We start from the raw sequence: 19,919 nt of genomic DNA, 5'->3' as shown, positions 1-19,919 counted from the left end.
TGTAAACCACCATTTCCCGAGCTCGAGTTCGGTTCCATGCGGTACCTCGGTGGCACGTCTCAGATGCACCACAGCAAACCACAATATGTATCTCCTTAACAGGTTTGCTGCACCTCTCTGGGAGATACAGACCGTCCTTCATACACGAGGCCTGTCACTGCCTCACACCGGCAATCGGTTTCTGACAACCTTTGCTCTAAAGATCGGTGCCCGCTGGTTCAGGCAGGTACAGGGGCAACCAATGTAGCTCCAGTGCAAGGAATCCCAAATTGCAAACTGCTCCTCTTACAGTATTTCATCTTCCTAAAATCTGTAGATACGATTGCGGCTGGAAATGTTATTACATGGAGTTGATTATAAATTATTACTGGAGGTGACTGTTAATACGCAGTCACATTGCAGAGCGCGGCACATCACTCAGCGGGAACGGGGATAATAATGTAACCTTATGGTAATCTGTTTATAGATTAACGAGACATCAATCACAAGCCATTTCCTGTACGAGCAGAACTCATTTTCTTGACAACGCATGCAAATGTCAGCAGCGCAATTAAATTTGTTTTTGGCTGCGCTCTCTGCAGTCTCCCTTGTATCGGATCCAGCTGAAAACAGGGAGAGCGCCGCATCCGGCCCTCTCATTAGAAGGCCCGGTTTATTTTAAGAGACGGAAGAAACCTCTCTTTATCTTCAGCTGATGATTCCAGAACCACGACCCTCTCGTTCTGCTGCGGCTCCTGCTGGATGTGACGAGGGTTGTAAGCAGGCGGCTGATGGCGGGATGTACAGAGGGCAGCCTCATTACCGTACACAGCAGGGTCAGGCGATTCCTATGTCCAAGCCCATTGTTGTGTTGGACATTTATCTTGCATTCTGAGCAGCGCAGAGTATTTCAGAACAATGTGCTGATTTTTTGGGATCGGGGATAGATAGTTATATAGTGGAATGAGTAGCACAGAGTATTTAAGAACAATGTCCAGGATGTTTTTTTTTTGTTTTTTTTTTTGAGAGGGGATAGATTGTTATATAGTAGAATGAGCAGCACAGAGTATTTCAGAACAATGTGCAGATTTTTAGTATCGGGGATAGATTGTTGCATAGTGGAATGAGCAGCACAGAGTATTTAAGAACAATGTCCTGGATGTTTATTTTTTTATTTTTTTGAGAGGGGATAGATTGTTATATAGTAGAATAAGCAGCACAGAGTATTTCAGAACAATGTGCTGATTTTTTGGATCGGGGATAGATTGTTACATAGTGGAATGAGCAGCACAGAGTATTTAAGAACAATGTCCAGGATGTTATTTTATTTTAATTTTTTTGAGAGGGGATAGATTGTTATATAGTAGAATGAGCAGCACAGAGTATTTCAGAACAATGTGCCGATTTTTTCGATCGGGGATAGATTGTTACATAGTGGAATGAGCAGCACAGAGTATTTAAGAACAATGTCCAGGATGTTATTTTTTATTTTATTTTTTGTTGAGAGGGGATAGATTGTTATATACTAGAATGAGCAGCACAGAGTATTTCAGAACAATGTGCTGATTTTTTGGATCGGGGATAGATTGTTACATAGTGGAATGAGCAGCACAGAGTATTTAAGAATAATGTCCAGGATGTTATTATTATTATTTTTTTTTTGAGAGGGGATAGATTGTTATATAGTGGAATGAGCAGCACAGAGTATTTCAGGAGAGTTGTCCGATTTGTAAGGAGCAACAGGAAAGACAGGTCTGCAGAGGGAGGTCCGTTCCGTATTTTTTTTTGGCGACCTGTATGCAGAATCATTCACTTCAATGGGTCCGCCCAAAAAAAAAACTAAATGACTCCGCGTGCGTTCTGTTTCTGTATGTCCGCATAGCCGTTGCGCAAAAAAGATAGAATACGTCCTATTCTTGTCCGTTTTGCGGACAAGGATAGTCATTGTTACAATGGATCCGGAAAAAAAAAACAATGTTTTTTTTATGGACCACAAAATAAATACGGTCGCGTGCATGAGCCCGTAAGGAGGAGAATGGATGCAAGTGGGAGTCATCTAATTGAAGAAGTAGGGGCCCCAGCAGCACAGTGTATTTCAGCAGGTGAGTACTATGTGATGATCTTGCGGGAGGTCAAAGACTTTGTGTTAGGCCTCTTTCACACGAACGCGTGTCCCCCGTGGCCGTGCTGCGAACCGCAAATTGTGGTCCGCAATGCATGGGCACCGACCGCGGGCCAGCCGCATGTGGATCGCGACCCCATTCACTTGAATGGAAAAAATAGGGTTCCCAGCAGCACAGAGTATTTTAGCTGCACAATGTGTTGATCTTGTGGGAGGTCACAGCCTGTGAGCTAAACCGTGCAAAAAGCTGGCTGCACAGCAGCACAAAGTGTTTCAGGAGGCATGGACTGCATGTGGCAGGCTTAACCTTCACACTAAGGGCTCTTGCAGCCGTAGCCGTCTTTGCGGTCCGCAGATTGGGGATCCGTGTTGTGCACAAAATTCGTAACGTCCGGCCCACAATGGGACTGTCCTCTCCTTGCCCGTAATACCCTTCATTAACTCCTGGAATATCCCTTTAAATGATAAAATTCTGGCTGCCCGTAACTGCCACTAGGGGGCTACATACCGAGCGCAGTATGCTCCTGAGCTCCCTCTAGTGGCGGCTGCGGGCAGAATGTTTTCGTCTTCTTTATGTCTATGCAGAGGGTTTGGAGCTCTGTATCAGATCATTGACCAACTGGTGATAAAGCAGGACTATTCCTATGGAGAACCCAATTATTATATATTATGATGCTCTGTAACGTTCTAGAACATCCTCCTTGATTTGCGCGCGGCAGTGTTGTACCGAGGCCCTTGTACGCGGCGCGCTCCTGCCCCCTCCTCCTCCGCTTGTTCAGGATGAAATACAATAGATATTGATATGTTTCCTTTAATTGTATCGGTTTCTATGGCGAATCTTGGCTCCGATCCCAGAACATTAGCGAGATGCCTTGAAGGTGACATTATACAAACACGCGGCGCGCGATGCATTGAGATTCAGGTGCTTGGATTCTATAAGGAGCAGAAATGAGCAAATAATTGTGGCGGCTGCTGGAAATTCACAAGTATCAAGCTCGTTTTCTCAGAATAAATAGCGAACAATTGGGAGATGAAGACGCGTTATTTCCAGGCTCGCCCTAACAGAAGGAAAAAAGGAGAAGAAAAGCGAGCGGCTCCGGGAGTCATCCCAATCCCAGCGCGCCGGCAGTAATGATTACATACTACAGTTCTATTCTGAGGGGCCTCAAAGATCGCAACCGCGGGCCGCGATCATCACATTCTCATCTGATCAGTCACATTCATTTATTTCTTACAAAACGGTCTTATCTGACAGCAATACTCCTGAGCCTCCTAGTTCACGAATAGAATACCAGAACTGCAGTAAAGACTGACACATAACGTAGAGGGAGAGAAGGGACAGGCAGATTTCCATGCCATTCAGTTACTATGGTAAGCTTGGTGATAACTTTGGTTGGCATTTCAAGCAGCAAGGCATTGTCATCCTTATGGTTAATGAATAGAATACCATAACGGTAGTAAAGACTGACCCATGAGTAGAAGGAGAGAAGGGGAAGGGGAATGGGAATTAACACACCATTCAGATACTCTGGTAAGCTTAGTGATAGCTCCCTCTGGTTGGCACAGACTGGGACCTACAATTCTATGAATAGAATGCCAGAAGTGCAGTAAAGACTGATCCATGAGTAGAATGACAGAAGGGGAAGGGGTATGGGAATTAACAGATCATTCAGATACTCTGGTAAGTTTAGTGATAGCTCCCTCTGGTTGGCACAGACTGGGACCTACAACTCTATGAATAGAATGCCAGAACTGCAGTAAAGACTGACACAAGGAAAGAGTAGAAGGAGGGAAAGGACAGGCAGTGGTAAAAAAGTGGTGATAATTCTGTTTGGCACTGACTGGGACCTATATTACTGTTCATCCTAATGCTCCTGGTTTCTGAATAGAATACTAGAACTCCAGTAAAGACTGACACATGAGAGGAACAGAAGGAGACAAGGGGCAGGTAGATTTACACGCCGTTCACATACTGTGGTAACCTTGGTGATACATCTATTCTGCTCTTGATTCTTCTGGTCCAGGAACAAAATACCAGAATTGCATAAAAGTATGACACATAAGAAAAAGAGAAGGGGCAGACTCCAGATAACTTCTGTTGGAACTCGCTGGGACTTATAATTCTATATATCCTGGGCTTTCTGGTTCATACTGTAAATAGAATACCAGAGTTGCAGTGAGGACTGACAGACCAGAAGAGTGGAAGGAGAAAAGGGGTAGGCGGATTTATATGCCATTCAGATACTGTGGTAAGCTTCATAGTAACTCCTGTTGCTACTTACTGCGACCTATAATTCTGTTCATCCAGCGCCTTGTGGTTCATGAATAGAACATTACAACTGCAGTAAAGACTGACACACCACAGGAGTAGAAAGAGAGGAGGGAAAGACAGAGTTTCATGCCGATCTTGCACTATGGAAAGCTTAGTGATAACGCCCTCCTTTTTTGCTACTGAACGGGACCTATAATTCTGTTCATCCTGATACTCCTGGTTCATAAATAGAATACCAGAATTGCAGTAAAGACTGACACACTGGAAGAGTATCAGAGATAGAGTAAGCAGAGTTCTAGGCCACTCATGTACCTTGGATACTGACAATCTTTATGGACGCTGATGCGGAGATAGGGCTACGCTAAAGCCCTGGAGCCAAATTACCCCCCCCCCCATCCCCCGCTAACCATAAGAAGACACAAGTCTTATACATGGCACGTGGTGGGGGTTTGTTAGATTGTCTGATTAGGATATATATGTCTGCGTATTCTACATTTCTTGGATTAGGAATAGAATACCAGAACTGCAGAAAAGACCGACACAGGGAGAAACAGTGGGAGAGAAGGGTTAGACAGGAAAGTTGAGTGCCGACCTATGGATGGGTGGTCTAGTATACAAGGCGAGGGGTCTCATTCGCTGGGGCAGCCTAGACGATAGCCAGATATAGCCTGCGTGCAAGCAGTGCCAACCTCTCCCCTTACAACTTCCATTCATGGCCATGGAGGGCACAGCCTGGCAGAAAACTGCTGTGATTATGAAGATATACCAGGTGGCGGGGGGATGGGCTGAGGATGCACCGTGGACGGCGCCTCGATTAATCACAGGCCTCCATCCCTGGAGAAGGAGGCATCACCTGAACATATTTCCCTCTAATGTTTGGTAATGGATGATGCGGGCACAGATGCAGGCTCTGCTGCTGATAAATGACGGAACGAGGGGTCACCCGGAGCGGAGCGCTGTGACCCGGCAGGTGCGAGGCACAGGATTATTACATGTGACTCATTCCTCCAGGTAATATAACTCCAGGGTAGATGAGGATGAAGAACTCATACAGAATGCAACACGCTTCATGCCTCATTCACATAATGCAGTCTTTTCCCAGTATTCCGGGGGTGTACGTAGACAAAAGGGGGCCCCATAAGCAGAAATCACAATGGGGCCCCTCATTGTGCTGCATCATATCACCACCACCCCCTGAAATAAGCAAGAAGTGAACGGTGCTGAGACATTCAATGAATAGTCATTGATATGGAGCGTTAGCCCCATAATGACAGTTAATCAGGGGCGGTGCCAGCAGTGGGACTTCCCCCGAGGAGCTAATCATGGTAAAATAATAAGGATTTCTACAAAATTGACAAATCCTTTAAGCAGCCAGTGACTGTGACTGATGAAATGATTGGAGGGTACTGTACCTTGGGCAGAGCGTACTTCGGCAGCTTCATCTGTGCGAAGGGCTCTCGTCTGTAGGAAACGTAATAGTGTGGGCGTCCTCCAGAGGTGAGCTGCAACACAGAGCAAGACAGAGTGGAAGTGAGTGGTTATTATGGGATGATGTTTCACGACCACCGTTGCGGCCATCCCACTGGTGGTCACCCAGTTTTTCTACAGTCCGGAAAGGTATAGCCACCCAGTTATGGAGCAATATCCATTCAGATTTCGGAAAACGTGAGGTGACAACCCCTATAGGAGCTGCAACGGAGTCCAAACAAACCTCCTACATCTGACAAACCCAGCTCTGCTACATCCGTTACTCAGATCACATCAAACTGCAGAAAACCTCCAGGCTTTTTCTGTCTTTGGTTTAGCAAGGTGAGCAGAGGCCATTATACCGGGTCATCGGCTCTGCTACATCGGCAGGTTTGAGGATTACCTGCAATTACTGCCCAGTAGTGAGCAATCTAGAACCAGTAGACAGAAAGTCAAATTTCTGACAATCTGTAAATTGGGAGATTACCGGATTATCTCCCTCTGGTCATCGTTTTAGAACATACCTGAACTTGAAGAGGTCGCAAATTCAATTTGCAGAAATGGGCCGCGGATATTAGCGATCCGTTCCTGTAAATCGTCCCCGGCTACTGGAGGATCTCCCCAAGAATTTACCAAGGACTGTGTCAAGGGCGGCAGTTTATAGTTTAAATCTACATACAGATGTAGCAGAGCTGACCGTGTCCGTGTCCTTTATATACTAGTACTACGGGAGGGGGTGGGGAGGCATTGTATATACTGGAACTGGGGGGGATGGGTGAAGGAGCACTATACACTAGCGCTACTGGGGGGGGGGTGGGCAGGGAGCACCTCTATGGGGTCATTAGAGCACCTCCATCCCAACAGAGGTTTGGGTGAAATGCTGCCCTTTGGCTCTTTGTCTTAACCCCTTGTCTAAGGCCAGGAGACCTCTATAATGATGCTGAGGTCATAATATAGACAATACCTGGAGCTACTACAGCATGTGAACCAGAGATGCCGGATCTGTAGACTACGGGTAGTCCACCTGCTGTAATAGCACCCAATATTTGGTCTTTGCAGGCCTTCACTTTTGAGTCCCAGTCCCAGTTTGGATACCTTCTGCATGAGTCATACCCCAGTAGCATCTTTTGGAGCAGTGACAAACCTCCATTCTTTTCATGGAATGAATTAAAAGTTGTCGCAGCCCCACCCCTATTCAGAAAATAAATATGGCCCTGTTTAAGATCCTCCCCATAGCCAATGCTTAATTGTCCTGCAGCGCCACCTCAGGTTAAATGAAGCATTGCACAGTGATTAGTGTTGGGCGAGCATGCTCGGCTGAATATTGTGTGTGCTCAAGTCAGTGTATTTAAATCTAATCTAGCGGGATTCAAACTCACAACCTTCTACATTACAGCCCAGAAAGAATGTTAACAACTACACTATAGAGCTGCATGGGCAGTTACTTAAAAAATTAATAAATATGAGACTTCTGCTGTACACTTACTAGTAGCAAGTATTCCTATACAGCAGAAGTCTCATATTTATTCTTTTTTTTTGTAACTGGCAATGCAGCTCTATAGTGTAGTGGTTAACATTCTGGGCTGTAATGTAGAAGGTTGTGAGTTCGAATCCCGTCAGAAATAGAGGCTAAATTAAATTTATATATTTTATATTTTTTTTGTAATTGTAAAAAATGTGTAATTACAAATATATATATATATTGAGAAAGGCTCTATTGTTGATTTTGGAGTGCTGCCCTTTTTTCTAATATATATATATATATATATATATATAGATAAAATCATACTTCTGATATATATGAATGTATAATATGTGGGAAACTACTACTGATGTTTTAGCCATAATATATTGACATATATTGACATATATTATATATTCTAAGTATATAATAATATATGTAAATATATTATGGCAAAAAACTTATATATATGTTTAAATTAAATTTTGCCTCTATTTCTGAAGGGATTAAAACTCGCAACCTTCTACATTACAGTGTAGAATGTTAACCACTACACTATACAGCTGCATGGCAAGTTACAAAAAAAATAATAATAATAATAATAATTTACAAAACTGAGACTTCTGCTGTATAGGAATACTTACTAATAGTAAGTATTCCTATGCAACAGAAGTCTCATATTTATTTATTAGAATTTTTATTTTTTATTTTTTTACGTAATTGACCATGCAGCTCTATAGTGTAGTGGTCAAGATTCTTGGCCATAATGTAGAAGGTTGTGAGTTTGAAACTTGCCAGAAACTTTTCAGAAATAGAGGCTAAATTAGATTTAAATACACGGGGTGTTCCCAAGCACTGACTCTATATATGGTCATTTAGCTATATATGGAGTCCGAGCAGGGACTCCTAAGCCGAACTAGAGTCCCGACACCCTCCCCTCTTCAGAGCACACCCTCCTATTGACTCCCATTGTGCTCGGTTGCTCTGTAGAGCCCCCGAGCATTGGGAAGTGTTCTACTCGAGCACCAGAGCACTTTGGTGCTCGACTAACAGTGATCACTGTCAGATCATTGTCTGTGTAATGAATGGATATGTCAGGTCCTCCAGAGAAAGACAGAGTTCCTCTTTGTAGCCTCTCTCCATCCTACTAACAGATGAGTGTCTTAAGGGGTGAACCCTCTGTGTTGACTCAAATGAAAAATGTTTTTTTTAGACAACTCTGTTGAGACCTAGTCCTGGTAGAAAAGGAGCTGATAAAGAAAAGGTATCCGGATTTCGAAAAGGGCTGCATTACTTAATTCTACCACAGGGTGGCAATGAGCACACTACATACTATGCTTCCCTATAACAGCACACCATGTGGTCGGGCATGGTACTGCAACATAAATTCATAATGGCTTTTTATGTAAAATGTCATTATTATTTTTGTTAAGAGATATCATTAATTAATGACACAAAGTAATCTAATCTGAAAGCACTAAAATTAGCTCAATCCTGCCACATCTCTGCACCAAAAGAAGCTCCATGCAGATTTAGAATGAATACTTTGAGAAGGCTCCAGCCGTTCTTCAGCCAAAAGCTTGTTCCAAAGCATTCTCCAGCGTGAAGCAAACAATTAGACTCAGGGGATACAATTAGTGGAGAAGAGATAAGCATATTGCTCATTTACTTCAAGAAAACCTAATTACTTGGTGTAGGCGATACTAAGAAACCAAGGCATGAGAAGGCTCCAGTGAGTTATTACAGGGCACAGGATCCGTGCGTGATCAGGCGGCATTCAGCTGGCAAGGGCCAAGTGCCAGTCCCATCTACATCGAGCCAAGACAAAGGATGGTGGACGCCGCAGGTACTTAGGAAATATGGCAAAGTTCCAATCTTGGGATGACAGAAGCCAGAATTCTTCAGGAGGCCCATGGAGAAGACACTGGCAATGAATGTGATCTGTGCGACAGGGACACCACTCGGGACTAAGTTAGAAAAGAACTTATATAAAGAGATAGAAAGTAATGACTGGGCCCAACCATACGGCGCGCATCATATAGCGAGCTGATATTACATATGATACATGGGGCTGAGATCGGGTGACAAAATCCTCACTGTATAATTGCTGGGGACTTTGGAGAACACCTGCCATGGACACCAGGAGACTTCTGAGGAGTCCTGTGGTCTCTGGAAGCAGATCCTGCAAGTTGCTTGCTGCGGCCTCCATGGATTGGACTTTTTCCAGCGCATCCCACAGATGACATTCGGATTGACTTCTAGGAATTTGGAGAGAAGTCATCACCTTGATCTCGTTGTCATGTTCCTCATTCCTGGTAAGAAATTGCAGTGTGGCTGGTCACCGCCAATGGGAGGGGGGGGGGGGCGCTGCTGCCATGGAGGTGGTACAATGGTTAGGTAGGTGGTATGGGTCACATCCACATGATGCCAGAACCAAGGGTTTACAGCAGAACATTGTCCAGAGGTCACCTGGTGCCTTCTCCTCCCAGGTAAGTGACGCACACTAACCCGGCCATCCGCGTGACGTAACCTGATTCATCAGACAAGCCCGCCTTCTTCCATTGTCCCATGGCCCAGTTCTGAGGCTTACAGGTCCATAGCAGCATGGGCGCTCTGACCAGTCTGCAGCTACATATCCTCATACACAGCAAGCTGCAATGTGTGTCCTGACACCTTTCTGTCATGGCCAGCAGGAAAGTGGTCAGAAATATGCTCTAGAGGAGCTCTTCTGGGAGACTGAATCAGACCAGATGGGCTAGCCTTCATCTCCAATACACTCATGAGTATTCGGCATCTATCTATCTATCTATCTATCTATCTATCTATCTATCTATCTCATATCTATCTATCTATCTATCTATCTCTCTATCTACTGTATCTATCTACTGTATCTATCTACTGTATCTATCTATCTATCTCATATCTATCTATCTATCTATCTATCTATCTCATATCTATCTATCTATCTTTCCTTCTATTTTTCTCTCTTCCCCTCACGTTTCCTACTTTCACTCGTTACAATTACCGGACTCTTCCGCTCGTTATTTTAATGTTGCTTTTTCTGAGTTCTCTGATGACTTAATGCTCGATAAACTCTAATTGACCAGTGCTTAATAAGCAGCCACAAAACCTTTTATCCTCAGGTCCCCAACAACACAGATTTGATTTTCTGCCACCACAACAGACATTAAAAGTAACAGAAATGTAGCAGCGTAATACACAACACATACCGTACCTGCGGCTATACGGCCCGGCCGCTCCTCACTGGTAGATAGGAGTAGCCATACTGACCGCACATATGATGTACAAGGCTGAAATATGGATGCCCTATTGTTCTATGTGCAGAAAATCTGATTTGTTTTAAAATGTAACAAAGTAACTTTTTTCACTCATTGACTGCTGCATCCTAAATGTTCCACCTGCTCAATATCTTCTCTGTCACTTGCTTGTTGCTCTTCTTGGACAGAACAGTGCGGATCTCCATAGATGATACTACTACACCCTGGCCTGGTAGTCAGTGAGTCCTTTGCTTTGATCCATTTTTTTGGTTTTGCTGTTGGTACTAGGAAAGGTCTATTGCCTCGATTGACTAAAGGCTGTTTTAGTCCTATGAATAGTTTTATGATATGACTAGTTATGGGTTGGTTAGACTTATGAATGGTCTAATGATATGACTAGTTCAAGGTTTGGTTAGTCTTATTAATAGCCTAATGATACAGCTAGTTAAGTGATTGTTAGTCCTATGAATGTTCTAATGATATGACTAGTTAAGGGATGGTTAGTCCTATGAATGTTCTAATGATATGACTAGTTAAGGTTTGGTTAGTCTTATGAATGATCTATTGATATGACTAGTTAAAGGTTTAGTTAGTCCTATGAATAGTCTAATGATATGACTAGTTAAGGGATGGTTAGTCTTATGAATGATCTATTGTTATCACTAGTTCAAGGTTTGGTTAGTCTTATGAATAGCCTAATGATACAATAGTTAAGGGATTGTTAGTCCTATGAATGTAACTTCTAAGGATATGACTAGTTAAGGGATGGTTAGTCCTATGACTGTTCTAATGATATGACTAGTTAAGGGATGGTTAGTCTTATGAATGATCCATTGATATAACTAGTTCAAGGTTTGGTTAGTCTTATGAATAGTCTAATGATACAATAGTTAAGGGATTGTTAGTCCTTTGAATGATCTAATGACTACTTAATGGATGTTCAGTCTTATATACCCCTAATGATATGATTAGTTAAGGTTTTATTTTTCATATGTATGGTATAATACAAAGACTAGTTAAAGGGGTATTCCCATCTCATACTTTGATGGCACGTCACTAGAATATGCCATCAATATCAGATAGGCGCAGATCCCACCACTGGGACCTGCTCCTATCTCCAGTATGTTTCATCTTTACCTTTATGCCTTTCGGAGATCATTTCATCTTCAACTTGCTTCACTGTTTACAGTAACAGTAATTTTGACCAGGTATGCCCAAACTTTAGCATACCCGTGTATGCACAAACCCACCACAGATCACAAATTACCAATAAGAAATTATCTGCTACACAAATAATGAGAAGGACACATCCTATGGGGACGTCTGGCATTGACTCACCTGGACGAAGACATATTCATCTTGGACGATGAGGGAGTTAGTGTCGATGTATCCTGCAAAGGGCTTCGTCCTGACTGTCTCCGAGCAGTTGTTCATTTTACAGACGATGTACTGAGCATCTGACAAACCAGAACAAGAGTCAATTAAATACACATTTTCTTACTGTGATCACATTGTTGCAATCAAAGCATTTTACTTTGCATATGTTACATTGTCATTTTGGAGGATGAAATCAAAGTGCCCCAGTCTATTCTGTGAGGAAGCGAGCTGCCCGCAACATCGCCCTCAGAATATACAGTGCAGACCGCCTCATAAAGTCAATCCTGACACAAGATATCATAAGCGATGCTATTCATATTCCCGCTAGGAGATTATCAATACCAATACCCCTTGCTGAGCGTCATCACTTTCTGGCAGAACTGGAGAGAAATGTTGTGAAATTGTTACATTACAGAACAATATTTATGGAAACAAACTAAGAAAAAAGACAAAAGTAAAACAAAATGTATCTGTGCTGTGAAAGCGGCTTATTCAGTCACTGCAGGTGTCCCTGCTCTTCAGGGGTGGACTGGGAACTTAAAGTGGCCCTGGCAAAAACGAAAAGTAGCTCCATGTTGTAGGCGGGTCCAAATTGATATAAGGCAAAGTCAACAAAAGTAGGTGGGGCCAGTGGCATAACTGGAATTTACTGGGCCTCACAGTGAATTATTGAACGGGGACCCCCCCCACACCAGCAACCCCTCCTGGCCCGCACCAAATTCTTTTCTCCTACTCCAGTTGCCTCAGGACAGTTGAATTCAGGAGTCAGGAGGACACTTGTAGCTACCAGCTGGGTACTTAAAGCTCTCATCTCTGGGTGCATCAGATCATTACTTACTTGGCTGTCAACCATGAGGAGGGTTCAGGCAGCCCATCGGGAAGTTTCCCTGTGAGGTCTATGGCCAGTCTGGCCCTGCTGATCTTCCTCCAAATCTTCTCCCTCACCTTAAGGTGACCAAGCCTATTGAATGAGCGCCAGCCAACACTGGACCAGTCAACCAGTTAATATGTATGGAGGTTTCCCGACTCTCCATCGACAACTACACTCATCATTTTGCAGTTACAACTTGAAAATTTTCTTATGGCATGTTGTAATCAGGGGGAAAGCACACCCGGATCTTACGCGTTCTACTTATTGTCAGAATCATTCTCACTGGATTGTGGTGCTTTGACAAAGTACCCCTAAAGGGTGAATGGGAATCTGTGGCGAGTAAAGTTACAAGTTACGAGAAAATATATTATCAAAGCAAGAATCAATTACATCAGTGGAAGAGGATATCAAGTTGTTGGATATGTTTATTTTCCCCCCTCTCTGCTTAATGACCATGCAACAAAAAGATTGTTGAGTTGGATGTTGGCTTTTTCTTATTTTCTTTCTTCTATAGATATTTTTTGAAATTTGCTAAGTTTCTTGATTTGAAATAAAGATAATTGAAAAAAAATAATCCGGCGTAGGGTCCTCCTAGCTGCTGAATGAATAAAGTGCTGCCTCCTTGTTGTTATTGCTGTTGTTCATAATCCTAACTGTGGTAACAACCCTGTTTACTGTGTCTGGTACCTATGGTTCTACTCCTGGTGCTGTTCCTGGTGGTGTTCCTGTCCTAACCCCTAGATACTATGCTCTTTACATGTAGTTTTAGTCCTAGTGCTGACTTCTGACTACATTCCTGGCTTGACCCTAGATACTACACCTGGTACCTGTAGTGCTCGTCACTATTTCTCACTACAATCCTGGCTTGGATACCGTTCCTGGTACCTGTAGTGTTACTCATCATTCTGACTCCTGGTTTCTCCTGAATATATTTCTGTCTCCTCCCTTGACCTGGAGCATCCAAACCACTCTCCTGCTGAGGATTTTTGACTCTGTTCCTAATGGTGCATTGCCGTAACAGCATCAGTGTTCAGGGGACAGCAAACAGTGACTCATTATGCAGAAAAGTCCACCTCTCCTTTGTCGTTAAAGGTGAAGACCAGGGGGTCCCTTATTCTTCATACCTGTTCCAAACAGATTACATCATAGAGAATCTATTTTCTGATTCTTGACCGTAACATTTTTATCTTTTAGCTAATTATCGCTATTAATAAGCTTTCCTTCCACAACGTCAAAGCCCATACAAAACACTTCAAGACATCAAGCGAAGGACTCTACAAGTCGGTTACTGCAACAATTCCCTTCACACTTCCTTCCATCAACGGAACAAAAACCTTCTTCATGGTGCCCTCGGTGTGTTGAGACGTAGGAAAAGAGCAAATAATTGCAGGTGAACAGGCATTCAGTTGTTCTGGTGCCAATGGTTCCTTGAAGGAATAAATCTGGGATCAGCTCTGTAGACAGATGGAGATATTCGAGCCATGACCTCCCAGCTAGGAATTCAGTCAAGATAAATGTTCTACCAGCTGCTGCAGACAGACTCGCTAACACCTTTGTGTCCGCCGACAGCTTGCTCTCTTTTGCTGCTAATTCTCTGGCAGGAAACACAATTTCTCGAGTCCTCACAGCTCCACCATCAAAATCCTAAAACTCGTCAAATTCTGTATTTTATATTCAAGGTAACGTAGAGATAATCTCATCAACTTCAAGCCAACTGGAAGAGGAAACATTTTCTGTGGCCTAATCTGATTCACGAAGTGAAGAGAACCCCAGAGCCAGGGAAACTAACTTTGTAATGATCATTTTGCCTCAAAGATCAGATTTTGATTTTATGAATCTGTTTGGTGGAACGTTCCTTCAAATCTCTTGTACATATTCAGGCCTGCTACAAGGGCTGCATGAAATGAGCCATTGGTCCCGAGCTCAAGGGGATTCTAAGACCCAAAATAAGTTCTGTGACTTTTACATTGTATGTAAAACAGCAAGAGCAACTTTTTGCTCCTGGGTTATACTCTAATTGGAATGAATTAAAAATGTTGTCTGACAGCCGCTGCTGGTCACTGATGGTTGTGGCCCTGTAGTGGAGGTGTGGATTCTCTAATCCCTAATTTGTTTGGCATGGGCTAGACTGGGGTGCCACGTCTAAGGTGACCATTGGTTTTCACTCTAAACCATCACAATGAGGCAAGGTCTTTTCTGTAAGATGATCCCCAGGTCCCCGATAGTCATGGGCTGGTAGCAGAATCAGTAGTAACATGGTCAGAAACAAAGCCATGTGTCATCACTAGGTGAACAGTCAGGATGTGACAGGCCAGAGATGATCTCAGTAAAGGGTCAGAATCGGGGGTAGAACAACAGGTACCTGATTAACAGTCCCAAGGATGAAGCAGAATCAAGGCTGAAGATAGAAAGTGGCTCAATCAGGCATTAAAACCAGGAGCAGTAGCACAAGGACCAAGAGCTAGGACAGAAGAACATCTCCAGTCAGCAGGAAAGGTATGGCAAGACAATTCCCCTTCAAAAAGGCTGGCATCTTTGGGTGGTAGGCAAAGCCATCTTTGGGTCCTGGGTGCTTTAGAAACCAAATACTCCCTTGCAGCCACAAGAGGAAAGTCCACGCCAGCAGCGCTAAGGCAGAGGACGGGATCTGGAGCAGCAGAGGGGAGGAGGGGATGTGTGCCAATCCTGTACAACAGTGTGACAACACAGTCTTTCAATTTGGTTTTCAGCAGATGCTAGAAAACAAAAATGCAAGAGTAGCTCCATGGGATTGTAGGGGGGAAGTAGTTAGTGGACAAATGACTACATCCTTAGTTACCTAAGAGGACGTACAATACACTGTGTTGAGTGTTTGGTTAGCGAAGCACAACATTGTATAAAACGATGGATATCAGAGAGAAAGGACCATATGTTACAGTGAACGTTTATTGATGCCATCATTGTTTCAAAAGATATAGTATAAGGCATGTACATAGCAGTCCTTCTTCAGGTGTATAGCGGGTGTGACACAGTGAGGGGTTGTGTCTGGCAAGGCAGGTATTTTCCTTCCAGCATATGCGGCTTGGCTGGTTTTTTAGCCAGGTGAGGTCAAATACCGGACCGGAGTTTAAGTGCCGATCTGGGTTTTGGCAGCACCTGGCTGTCCTTAAATAGGCAGCTGGGCTCAGCAGAGATGTCTCTGTTTTTTGGATCTGCTGGAGGACTGAGAGCCGCATGCTGGGGAAACAGGCTCCCTAAAGCCTGCTGTGGACTACTGGAGGCAGAACTGCCAGCAAGGTGACTTGTGTTATATGAACTTTCCATTGTGTGCGAATTAACACCAAGACTGCAAAGTTATATGCTGTTTTGTGCAATTGCCTCAAGTGTGAATAAACATTGATGTTTTGAGTTAAGAACTTGTATTTTGCCTCTGTACTGCGCCCGCTTACCCTATCAAAACCCCACAATTGGTGGAGGATGCGGGCAGGAGCAGTGAGGCTGGCGTAAACGCCGATATTTTTGGTTTCTGCATTTTTCAGGCACGGTTGTATGTCGTACATTAAACCAGCTGTATTGCAATCAATGCCCCACAACAAAATGGAGGCTGTTGTGAAGGCCCTCATGAAGGCTAATCTGCAGCAGCGAGAGACAAACCTGCAGCAACGCGAGGCTAATAAGCAGCAGCAGGAGATTAACCAGTTGCTGCTACAACATGTGATGGCTTTGCAGACAGCAGGAGCAACCCCGAGCATCCACGATGCCCGGAAAGCAGTCTGTGCCGCGATTCCTAAGATGACCCCCGCAGACGACATTGAAACCTACCTGGCGATGTACAAGAAAGTGGTCATCAGGAAAAAGCTACCCCGTGACCAGTGGGCTGAGGTCGTCGCTCCATTCCTGGCATCCAATTACCAGTGGGTGTATTTAGACTTGCCGGATGATCAAGCGGCGGACTACCAAAAAGTAAAGGGTGATATTTTGGCAAGACTGGGGGTGAATGTGTTGGTTCGGGCCCAGCGGGTACATCAGTGGGGGTTTAAGGCTACTTTCACACTAGCGTTCGGAGTTCCCCTTGTGAGTTCCGTTTGAAGGCTCTCACAAGCGGCCCCGAACGCATCCGTCCAGCCCCAATTCATTCTGAGTGGATGCGGATTCGCTCAAAATGCATTAGGATGGCTCCGCTTGGCCTCCGTTCCGCTCAGCAGGCGGACATCCGAACGCAGCTTGCAGCGTTCGGGTGTCCGCCTGGCCGTGCGGAGCCAAACGGATCCGTCCAGACGTACAATGTAAGTCAATGGGGACGGATCCGTTTGAAGTTGACACAATATGGCTCAATCTTCAAACGGATCCGTCCCCCATAGACTTTCAATGTAAAGTCTGGACAGATCCGTTTGACTAACTTTCACACTTAAAAAATTTTCTGAACTATAATGCAGACGGATCCGTTCTGAACGGATACCATCGTTTGCATTATAGGAGCGGATCCGTCTGTGCAGACACCAGACGGATCCGCTCTGAACGCAAGTGTGAAAGTAGCCTAAGCCGGCTGAGCCTGCGAGGACCCAGTATTATGACTTACTCCACCTCTAGCAAAAGTGGCTACAGCCTGATGTGCTGAGTCCCATGGCTATGCTGGATAAAATATTGGCTGATATGTTTTGGAGGGCTCTGCCACCCCCTCTCTAGCACTGGATTGGCCAGGTGTCTCCTGGCAACGCCCTAGAAATGGTGGACCTGGTAGAGTGCTACAAGGCTACTAAGACTCTGTAAGTTGCTCCATATAAAACAACTACGGACGTCCGTTTACCATCCACAAACGGACGGTCTGGTGGAAAGGTTTAATCAAACATTAAAAAACATGTTGAAAAAGATAGCGTCTAAAGATGGGAAGGACCGGGACCTCCTTCTGCCCTATCTCATGTTCGCAGTGCGAGAGGTACCCCAGGCCTCTACTGGGTTCTCGCCCTTCGAACTGCTATATGGCAGACACCCTCGCGGTCTCTTTGACGTGGCCAAAGAGGCGTGGTAACAACAACCCACTCCACATAAAACTGTCATTGAGTACATTACACAGATGCAAGATCTGATAGAGACAGTGTTGCCTCTTGTTAGGGAGCATATGGAGGCAGCTCAGCGATCCCAGGGTCGGGTCTGTAATCCGCAGGCTCGGGTCCGGATCTTTAACCTGGGTGATCGGGTTTTGGTTCTGGTGCCTACCGTGGACAGTAAGTTCCTGGCTAGGTGGCAGGGGCCCTACCAGGTACTCGAGAAAATTGGAGATGTAAACCACAAGGTACACCAGCCGGGGAGGCAAAAGCCTGAGCAGGTTTACCATGTGAATTTACTCAAACCGTGGAAAGATAGGGAAACCTGTATATAAGACAGCCCGCGGCGAGGTTTTCTAGGAGAAGAGGTACCGGCCCCTCTGTCTGATGCAAGAGAGGTGGCTGCCACAGTAAAAATTGCTGACAGCCTCTCCTCTAAACAGACTCAGGAGGCCAGGGAGTTCGTTAGTCGGAACACGGATGTGTTCTCGGACCTCCCTGGACGCACTTCCATAACCAGAATGACATTGTCACTGAGCCTCAGGCAAAAGTCCGATTAAAACCATACCGGGTACACGAGGCTTGGCAACAAGCCATATCGGAGTCGGTGCAGCTAATGTTGCAGCTAGTCATCATTGAGGAGTCAAAAAGTGAGTGGGCCAGTCCTATAGTATTTATACCCAAGTCGGACGGGACGTTGCAGTTTTGTAACAACTTTCGAAAACTTAACGAGGTTTCCAAATTCGATGCGTATCCCATGCCCCGGGTGGATGAGCTCATCGAGAGGTTAGAACAAGCCCGGTATTTTTATGTTTTGGACCTCACGAAAGGGTACTGGCAGGTGCCCTTAACGGAGGCTGCCAAAGAGAAAACTGACTTCATCACGCCTGAGGGGCTGTATCAGTATAAGGTCTTACCCTTTGGTCTGCATGGCGCCCCCGCCACTTTTCAGCGACTAATGGACATTGTGCTTCGTCTACATCGTTGGTACACTTCGGCTTACTTGGACGATATTGTCATCCACAGTACCGACTGGGAAAGTCACCTACCCAAAGAGCAGGCTGTAGTGGACTCCCTTCGGAAAGCTGGCCTAACCGCTAAACCAAAAAAATGTGCGATAAGGTTAGAAGAGACTAAGTACCTTTGGTATGTCATTGGGCGCGGAGTCATCAAAACCCAAGTGAACAAAATAAAGATGATACGGAATTGGCCCCGACCTGTCACCACTAGGCAAATAAAGTCATTCATTGGAATGGTGGGCTATTACATGAGGTTTGCTCCCCACTTTGCGACTCTAGCCATGCCCTTGACAGGGCTCTTGAAAGGACGAAAATCAGTGATGGTTCGTTGGGATGGTCGGGCGGAAGAGGCTTTTGCCGCTTTGAAGTCGGGCCTGTGTGGGTCACCGGTTTTGGTGACTTCAAGAGGAAGTTCGTGGTACAGACAGATGCCTCCGAAGTAGGACTCGGTGCTGTACTGTCTCAGGAAGTCAACAGGGAGGAGCATCGCATTGTCTTCCTAAGCATCAAGCTCACCCCAGCCGAGACCCGGTATAGTATAGTGGAGAGAGAGTGCCTGGCTATCAAGTGGGCACTCGAGTCTCTCCGCTACTAGAAAGTTCCGCCTGGTGACTGACCAGTCCCCTCTCAAGTGGATGAGCCAGGCCAAAGACAGGAATGCCCGGGTCACCAGATGTTTTTTTTTTCTCTGCAGAACATTAAGTTCTCGGTAGAACACAGAGCAGGCTGGTTGCAGGGAAACGCAGATGCCCTGTTCTAAGTGCATTGTCTGGTGTGTGTCCAACCCCTCACACGGTGATGGGTTGTGTCTGGCAAGGCAGGTATTTTCATCCCAGCATGTGCGGCTGGGCTAGTTTCCAGCAAGGTGAGGTCAAATACCGTAAGATCCTAACTGGGGCCAGTAGACAGTCTGGTGTCTATTTATTTGCACCTTCAGCTTCATTAGGCCTTCAGAATATCAAGGTTTTTGAGGTTGTGGGTTGTACAGGATGAACAATACATGGCTGCTATCATTCACAAATAGCGCCACACCTGTCCATGGGACGTG

At 44.9% G+C, this 19,919-nt stretch overlaps 1 protein-coding gene across 2 annotated transcripts in view; it reads right to left on the bottom strand.

Annotated features, from left to right (window-relative positions):
* Positions 1-19,919, bottom strand: part of SORCS1 (sortilin related VPS10 domain containing receptor 1) — a 647,341-nt gene that overhangs the window by 201,982 nt on the left and 425,440 nt on the right. For both annotated transcript variants that reach the window (XM_040436033.1, XM_040436034.1), the window contains exons 7-8: positions 11,919-12,037; positions 5,786-5,875 (exon numbers count right to left, since the gene is read on the bottom strand). In XM_040436033.1, coding sequence (XP_040291967.1) covers positions 5,786-5,875; positions 11,919-12,037 — 209 coding nt within the window. The remainder of the gene's footprint in view (positions 1-5,785; positions 5,876-11,918; positions 12,038-19,919) is intronic.

This window comes from Bufo bufo, chromosome 6, assembly GCF_905171765.1.
Source record: "Bufo bufo chromosome 6, aBufBuf1.1, whole genome shotgun sequence".
NCBI classification, from domain to species: Eukaryota; Metazoa; Chordata; class Amphibia; order Anura; family Bufonidae; genus Bufo; species Bufo bufo.
The sequence above is the reverse complement of the archived record's forward strand: the minus strand, read 5'-3'. Positions and strand labels throughout refer to the sequence as shown.